A 9,614-nucleotide genomic window follows, 5' to 3' on the forward strand; every position below is an offset into this window, starting at 1 on the left:
CAGAAGTTCAAAGTATTTCAAATGGACGTGAAGTCAGCCTTTCTGAATGGAGACTTAGAAGAAGAAGTATACATCGAGCAACCAGATGGTTTCATCCTTGTGAATGATCCAAATCTTGTATGCATACTTAAAAAGGCTCTCTATGGGCTTAAAAAAGCTCCAAGGGCTTGGTACTATCGTTTGGATAAATACCTTCATCAACAAGGTTTTTCAAAAGGATCAGCAGATAACAATCTCTATATAAAAATTGAAAATAACAAATTGCTAATACTTGTTGTGTATGTAGATGATATTATCTTTGGAAGCAATGAAGAAGCTATGAGTCAAAGCTTTGCCTTGGTGATGCAGAAAGAATTCGAAATGTCCTTGCTTGGAGAACTGACATACTTTCTTGGATTGCAAATCCAACAAAATGAAGGCGGAATCTTCTTGCCTCAAACCAAGTACCTCAAGCAGATTCTAAAGAAGTATGGCATGGAAGATTCGAAACCAGTATGCACCCCCATGGTTACAAAATGCAGCCTCAGTGCAAATGATGAATCAGCAGCAGTGCATCAACCAACCTATAGATCTATGATTGGAAGTCTACTTTATTTGACAGGTACCAGACCAGACATCATGCATGCAGTGGGAATAGTTGGAGGATTTCAGGCAAATCCAAAGGAAACGCATCTTTAGGAAGTCAAGAGAATCTTCAAGTACCTTCAAGGAACTCAAAACTATGGCTTATGGTATCCTAGAGATATAGATCTCACACTTCATGCTTATACAGATGCAGATTGGGCCGGAGGCGTGGATGACAGGAAGAGCACAAGTGGTGGTGCATTCTTTATGGGTTCCAGATTAGTATCTTTGTTCAGCAAGAAACAAAGTTCGATTGCTTTATCTACAGTTGAAGTGGAATATGTGGCTGCTGCATCTTGTTGCACTCAACTTCTTTGGATGATGCAAACCTTGCAGGATTTTCAAATCACTTGTACTCCACCTGTCTCTATCTTATGTGATAATACGAGTGCAATAAGCATTTCAAAGAATCATGTCATGCATTCAAAGACCAAGCACATACCTATCAAATATCATTTTCTTCGGGAACAAGTGCTTGAGCAAAAATTCAAGTTGGAGTATGTTCCTTCTAAGGAACAAGTTGCTGATATACTCACCAAACCACTGCCCAGGGAAACTTTTGAATATCTCAGGCAGAAGCTGGGAGTAGTTGATGCTTCATCCTGCTGTTGAAGCTTGTCTGTTTCAGAGAAAAGATGGTGTACGCGAGTTGGATGAGGAGAATCCGTGTACATACACCGATTTATGCAGGTGCAGTCGCGTATATGGAGTTCTGAAGAAAATCAGCAGGACAGACTCTGGTTGCAGAGAGTCTGATATGGGTCTGTCAGAGTTGATCTGGCACAGGTTCAGGGGGAGAAGATAATCTTCTAATAATGCATTGTTGGCATTACCTTAGAAGCTCTTGGTTCAAGTACTCAAGCTGTTTGGTTCAGGTGGATCAGCTGCGGAACAGAAGGAGAACATGGTTGCTGCTATTGTCAGATGCTGCTGATAGTAGTTATTGGTGATTTGCATAGTCTTGATATTTCATCTCTATGTCATGTATATCTTCTCTTTATCAAGGTCATGTAACGGCCTATTTTGGTTTCCCCACTATGCCTGGGATGATTGATGCAATGTAATTGGTTATCATATGTAAATTTCTGATGTATCCCCACTTGGTTGGGTGGATGATCCCCACTTGGTTGGGTGATGGATGTATGTATCGAGTCCTTTGGTGATAGGAAGGTCATTTATGATATGTAAGTCATGATTCTTTTTACAGAACATCTTTTGCAGATCTTGCCTACAGTCAGGGGGAGCATGTTCAGCACAACAGAGCATAAATATCAGCATGTACTCAGGGGGAGCACAACCCTTTGCCCTTGTTGACAAAGGGGGAGAATGAGAATCTTGGGTTGCCATCAAGTCCAAAGGGGGAGATTGTTGGCGTTATGGCACAGGTTTGGTACTATGGTACAGGTGTTGTCCTTGATGGCAACTCACTTTGGTGACAGATCTCAGTTCAGGCTCTCAGGATGAACGAAATCTTGTATACGCAGGTTCACCTTGTCGAAGTTGCGTATACATGTGGGTCAGACATTCAAAAGTCGCGTATGCGTATACACGCACTTGCACGCACATAAAAGCGCGTACATGGTGGGAAACTTATTTTTTGGTCCGTGGTCATTAGTCCTTGGAATTTGAACCTATGGTTTTGGACCATGGTATCTCATCACAAGTGTTGACCCTAGGTATTGGGCCCTTGGTATTGTTAATTATGGTTTTGGACCGTGGTATTGTGGAAGGCTTAACACTATAAAAGAGGAAGGAGATCATGTGGCAAAACACCATTTGATTTATTGAATATCTGATATTGTTCTAGATCTAGAATACTGGTGATTGGGTTATGGTGCAGATCTAGATCTGAATGAAGGAGGAACCTAAGCGCAAGAAGGATAAGGACTATTGATGGATCAAAATCTCAAGGCTTGAACATTGGTATCTCTGTATGAGTTTGATCTGTTATATGTGGCGCTCTTTTGATCTATAAATCTGATAATCTGGGTTAACTAATGACTGAATGATTTAAAAGAATAAATTATCCTTTAGAGATCTGTACGCAAGTTCAGTTAAGTGCAGGTGCGTATACACGCATTTTCTGTGAATTAAAGAAGCGTATACGCAGGTTGGTTGTGGTACAGAAGCGTATACACGCAGGTTGCTGAATAGTGAAGTAGCTTACATATCTTGATTTATGTTCTAGCTGCTTCTGTTTTATTGCTGCAGTGTTCTGGGTTCAGAATTGGTGTTTGATTACAGTTACTGTGTTATGGGTACAACGGTCAGAGAAGTGTTTATTTGATTCAATTTTGATTGGTGAAAAGAAGTTTGGTTGATGCAGAAATTCATGATGTTTGATTGATGCTATCTGTGGATCCAGTCTGAAAATTAATGAAACGAGGTCCCTAAAAGCAAAGAGAAGGTTGCATCCTTCTGCAGGTAGAAGCCTGTGTACTAGTATCTCAAGCTAGTACAAGAACTAAGGGGGTTGGAGCTCCCTTCCAGGAAAGCTGGAGAACGAGAGAGAGTTGTAGCTTTCTGCAGGTTGCAGCCTGCGTACTGGTAAAGACTGCACCAGTACAAAACATTGTAAAAAGAAGTTTCTAATTAAAAGGAAGATAGAGACGAATTGCAGTAGGGGGTTTTCACCCACAATGGGTCTCCTCCTTATATCTTGTGTTCTTATGTGTGACTGTCTTCTGCTCTGTTTCTCTGTTTCTGGTACTGTTTATTTACTTCTGATTCACAGATTAATAACTCACATCTGAAAGATAAATCTAATTATAAGTCTGCTCTATATACGTGGGTTTCTTTATCTGTAGTTGCGTATATACATGGTTTTTATTAACTGAAGTAGCATATATTATTTGGAGTTAAAAAAGGAAATATTTGACTTGATAATACTGATTCACCCCCCCTCTCAGTATTATTTCCAACATTAGATGCCTTGGAGAAAATGGACTTGAGATATGCTCTTGAAGCTTTCAGCTTGTGGGCTAGAGTTGTTTGTTTTGAATGAGTAGAATCCAACAGCTTCTTAGCTTTCTTGAGCATTGCCAAACGACGCTTAGATTTAGGCTCGTTATTACATTTACATTCTTCCATTGATGTGGATGCAGTAGCTTCATTGTTGTACTTCTCCCTTATTCCTGTGATGGCCTCATACATTTCTGGGTTCAACTCCTGGCTAACTTCACATGAAAAAATAGAATCTTCAGCCAAATTTCCTCGTTGTTCTGCACTATTCATGCTGGAGATATTCTTTGAATCTTCGGCTGGAATCCCCAATAATCTATGCTGAGAGGATTTGACTTCAGAGGATAGCAAATTCTCCACCATTTGAATACGGGGAGGAAGATGCAGGGGAAGCAGCTGGCCTTTATAAAAGAGGACTCAAGCTCGTTCCAGGCCTGGGCATTAATAACAGACATATCGAACTCGAATTCTCTAGACTCTGCTCTTTTCATATTCAGTTTTCATCATAATCAAACCCTGCTTTACCCCTTACTCCAACTAGCCCTCGATCACTGACACAGTTCTTAGGACTTTCATTCTCTTTCTCACCTGTACTTTCTCTACACTTATTGCTGCTAGCCACCATATTGTTTACTAGTATAGTACACAGCTCAATCCAGTATCCCTTAAAGGGTTCATTTCAAGCTTCAAAATATAAAAGCTCATGCACTTCAACCAAATGGGTTTGCTGTAAAAATGCATAATTTTGCAGATTAGAGTCTCAGAAGGACAACAGACCCTGTTCAAGATGACTCATCAGAGTCACAGATGGGCAACAGACCCTGTTCAAGATGACCATAGAACACCATTACGTGACTGAGTATACTGAAGTGGGAGGTATATATGGCTATTTCTAGTTTGTGCTTCTATTGCAATTTTCCTAGATAATTTAGCTTTTCATGGGTGCCTTTTTTGGCACACACTTGAGAAATTGAAACAATTTCTTTTCAGGAATTTGAAGAGAGCGAAAACCCTGAATTCTTAGCCATGTTATATCAAAATAGCATTCCAACTTACTCAGAATTTGTTCCCAAGGATTCAGATGGGCTGAACATTGAACAAATATAGACTCTAAAGTTCAAAATACATTTGTCAAGCCCAAGCCGCCCTTTAACTTTATCTGGAATGCATCTATATAGCTATGAGTATAGTCACAACCTCTATTTACAACCTCTCCTAGTCAGAACAAAGTTTTTTTTTTTACAAATTTAAGAAAACACTAAAAAACAAGAGAACCTTTTTTTACAAATTTGAAAAAATACTAAAAAAGAAGTTGAATGTTTTACTTTACACAAAACAGATAACCAGAATTTTGCTAGCTACATATTGTTCTAAGTCACTGCTATGACTGATTTTTGTGCAAGTCACTGCTATGACTGATTTTTTTGCAGGTCACTGATTTGATTCACATACACAGTCACATCAAGGAATGTTACACATAATACATGGATTTAAAGCGTGACTATCTGTTAGTCTTTGGGTACTCCTGCCTTGTATGGATGGATGTGTTTTCTTGAAACTCGCCCTCACGGCAGGGACTTGCTGCTATGCAGCCCTTCTTGTTTATTATTATGAATCATTAACGGTTATTTTGTCAAACTACGGTAATTCAGAAGCCAGTATATTCGATTTAAACACTGAGCACTAACCAATAAAATTTATCATATTTTACAGAACGAGAGTCAACATGCAATTTACGTATTGACGAATCACAACGGGCTCCATGTGAATCGGCGTTTGAAAATTGTTTATATGGTGTAAAATAAAAAGATTGATAATTGTCACGTTTGACATTTTCCTCAATTTGCCTCATTCGGCATTACACTAGGAAACTCAGAGAGTCACAGTTCTGACGACGTTTAGCAAAATTCCAAAAAAGAAAACATAAAATAGTTAAAGGAGACTTGGAGTTTACGGAACGAAACTCGCAATGCAATTTACGTATTCACGAATGGGCGTTTGGAAACTGTTTATATTATATGGTATAAAATAAAAAGATTCCGTATAGCTTTGTTTACAGAAGCGTCAATTTAGGCAGGATGGTGATAAGTTATCGAATTTGGCATTTGCCTGTAGAAATGGATTAAGTACCATAAAAAAATTCTCCGCGCAAGACAAAATACAAGGCTTATTTCCAAAAATTTCAAGATTTTGTCCAAATAAAGCCAAAATTTCCATTATTTTATGAAAAATAGGAAAGCACTACGATATTACGGATTGCATCATTTGACTTTTGTTCAATTTGCCTCCTTTGACATTACAAAATGAAACTCGGAGTGTCACAGTTCTGACCACTTTACCGTGTTAATTATCCATAGTGTACTACCTATATTTAGTTTTGATTAGCTCGGCATTTATAACGTGCGAGTTATAGATATTTGGAATACGTTTAGTGTTAGATCTATAGATCTATATATATACAGGCGGTGCTGTATGAGAAATTCCAATCCAACCTCTACTCCTGCTGCTATCCGTCATCAATCTCCAGGCCTAAAGAAATCGTTAGCCCGACTTCTTTCTTTCATCCATCGCTCGTGGGACTGAAATCCCAAGATGGACGACCACCCCCAACAACAACTCCCTCTTACTTCAAATGCTGATAGCGCTCCTGGTCGATTGAAGTCCAGACTGGCGAATCATGTGCTTTTGGTGTTTTCGCTTCTGCTGAATCTGTTATTTGTAGCTCTCTTGTCTGTCCACTCATCTTTGCACCAGGAGCTCCATCGAGATGCACAAGTTCCAGAGGGCGGGGCTGATAATAATTTGCCGGCGCTGACATGGAGTAGGCGAGCCGCCGAGGAAGCAGAGGCAGCAGCAGCGCATCATTGCTCCGGCCATGGATTTGTCCACGTCGATACGTTAAATATTGCGCCAGATGATGAGGGGAAAACATTTAATTGCGAATGTAACGAATGCTATATAGGGCCCGATTGTTCCCAAACGGTTGTCGACTGTGTTGTGGATGTTGACAGGTGAGCATGAATATCATTATGAATTAACAAAAAATTAGTGGGATCCTCTCATTAGGGTTTAATAATCTGACGAAAGGGTAGCTTGAATACTGTTCTGTAGTGGGGATCCTCTGTTTCTTGAGCCCTTCTGGATCAAGAATGCCGAAGCGAGCGCAACAGTGGTGCCCGGGTGGTATCGGATGAGCTATAGCATACTCGATGGTCCAACAGTCGTGGTATCCCCCGAGCTGGAGACCCAGATCCGTGGGATCCATGCGTTAGTGGGAAACGCAGTGACAGAGGGGAGGTATATTGTGATTGGAACTGGCTCTACGCAGCTCATCAACGCTGCAGTTTACAGCCTTTCTCATAAGCAGGACGCTCAACACCCTGCACAAGTGGTTGCACCTGCACCCTATTACGGAGTATGATCACCAGGCCGCATCTCTCAAGCTTTCTCAAGTTATTTCACTAATCTGAAATACAGGCACTAATATTATGGTAACTTTCATTTGCAGGCGTATAGAACCCAGACTGAAATGTTTTACTCTGTCAAGTCAATGTGGAAGGGAGACGCGAAGGGATGGACAAATCGCTCCAACAAATCCACCAGATTTGTACAAATTGTAGCATCTCCAGACAATCCAACCGGTTTTATTCAACAAGGCGCCTTACAGGGAGAAGATGTGAGAAATGTTTATGATCACGCCTACTACTGGCCACACTATACTGCCATCACTAAGCCAGCTGACGAGGATGTGATGCTCTTCACCCTCTCCAAACTCACTGGGCACGGGGGAAGCAGGCTAGGGTACTGGTTACTCATTTCTTCCTCATTTTCATTAAACAGTACTTCAAATTTTCATTATCATCAGGGCTCTTAATCGTTTTTATGTATCATTCAAACGAGCTAAGAAATTCTTTATTTGCAGATGGGCTATCGTGAAAGACTACGATGTGTACGAAAAGATGGCTGAATACGTTTTAGAGAATACTTTTGGCGTATCACATGATACACAGCTAAGAGCAAGCAGGATATTGAAAACAGTAATAGCTGGTTATGGGCCGCAGGAGAATTCCCAGAAACCAAAATTGGAAAAGGGGAAGACATATGATGATCAAAAGCATCATAACCTTTTATTTCACTACGCTTATGATGTTATGGAAGAACGATGGCAAAGACTGCAGAAGATCTTCAGTGGCTCCGACCGTTTCTCCCTTCAAAAATTGACTTCTAGTCACTGCAATTTTTTCTCGATGACCACTGGACCTTCGCCAGGTATACATATTTTCATTGTTTGTAACAGGGTTTTGTTGATTTCTTTTTTGTGAGATTACTGATATAGTGAGAAATTACTATTTTGTTCAGCGTACGCGTGGGTGAAATGCGAGAGAGATGAAGATGAAGACTGCACAGCGGTTTTCAGAAGCGGTGGCATCATCGGGCGAGCGGGCGAATTGTTTGGAGGAGAGAAGCGGTATGTCCGATTGAGTTTGATCAAGCGACATGACAACTTTGCATTGTTAGAGCGCCGCCTCCAAGAGCTAGTTTCCTACGAGGCATAGTCTTCATGATGTTCAATTTTTATGAGGTGCTTCGTCCCAAATTTGCAAAACACTTTGCGGCCTACATTCGTATGTTTAATTTCATCTGTAAATTTCTGGGCAATTCATTGTACATGTATGTCGACCTTAAGTCTTTTAATAAATTATTATTATTTAATTATAACTTGGACCATCTTTTCCCATGCGAAACTAGAGTATGAGATTCTTCCCACGAACTCTAAATCATGGAATGAGACTTTGGAGGGCTAAATCATAAATCATGTAATATCTCATCAATCATCGATTTTTTATTTTATTTGTAAGTTTAATTTTATTGTACATTTTCGGAATATTTTAAAATCCAGTATTCCTAGATTTTCAGTTGGACATGAATTATGTTTATTAGATCCCAAAATATTCTTTTAATCAACAATCAACCTAAAATGCCAGTCACTAAATTTTTGTAACAGATTTAAATATTAAATAAATGAATTTTTCAGAATGATACATTTAATTTATGTAATATAAAAAATACTATTTAAAAAAAAAAAAATCAACATTAATCTACTTATACATTTAAAAAACATTTTACATAACAATAGATCACAATTTCAACTATAATTATATAAATTTAAAAAATAAATAAATTATAAATTTAAAAAATAAATAAAAACATCTAATAATAATTAGATGTCATAGAATTTATTAAAAAAATATTTGGTAATCAGATATTATATAAATTTCAAAAACATATAAAATCTATAATTAGATTTTGTTTTTTTCCGTTAGGTCGTATACAAACACAATTTTTTTTTCATAATATTACTTCTTTTCCTTATAATAACATTTTTTTTCTTTATATGGTAATAAATCTCGCTTTATATTGAAATGAATCTTCCACAATTTTAATAATTAAAGTTTATTTTTTTCCCTTAATTACTAAGTCATATAATCAAACTTTTTTATAATATTATTTATTTTAACATTTATTTTCTTGAAATAAATCTTATTTTATATTGAAATAAATTTTCCACAATTTTGTTTAAAAAATAAATAAGTGAATCTTTAATATTTCAATTCCTACCAACATATTTTCCACAAATTTGTTGAAGAAATAAATAATTGAATTTTTAACAAATTTGTTTAAGAAATAAATAAGTGAATTTTTAATATTTCAATTCCAACCAACATACTTTTATAGAAAACTAATATTTATCACAAACCCTAATTTTATACTTTCCCTCTCTATTTTAAATTTAATAATGTTTTTCTTTCTTTCTCTCACTTCCTTTCTTCCTCATTGCCAACAAGCACTTCATCTCACCGCATTGTGATGACTCTCGATTTCCTCTTTCCACTCAGAGAATGCTGTGACCTATTGTAAAAATAACCCTACCTTTTTCTTACATTTAAATACACATTCCATTACCTCGCATTTCACACTCCCTACGCGTTTCAAATCGGGTTTGTATTCATTGGATAAGGGATTATTAA

At 37.9% G+C, this 9,614-nt stretch overlaps 1 protein-coding gene across 1 annotated transcript; it reads left to right on the top strand.

Annotated features, from left to right (window-relative positions):
- The first annotated feature begins 6,177 nt into the window (after positions 1–6,177).
- Positions 6,178–8,141, top strand: LOC149248920 (tryptophan aminotransferase-related protein 3-like). The gene is made up of 5 exons (XM_089451395.1): positions 6,178–6,596; positions 6,697–7,000; positions 7,094–7,386; positions 7,508–7,854; positions 7,945–8,141. The coding sequence occupies exons 1-5, from the start codon at positions 6,178–6,180 to the stop codon at positions 8,139–8,141; spliced, it is 1,560 nt and encodes a 519-aa protein (XP_089307521.1).
- Positions 8,142–9,614: the final 1,473 nt, after the last annotated feature.

This window comes from Pinus tabuliformis, chromosome 7, assembly GCF_031772625.1.
Source record: "Pinus tabuliformis cultivar Carrire ecotype Pingquan chromosome 7, CPIR1, whole genome shotgun sequence".
Classification (NCBI taxonomy): domain Eukaryota; kingdom Viridiplantae; phylum Streptophyta; class Pinopsida; order Pinales; family Pinaceae; genus Pinus; species Pinus tabuliformis.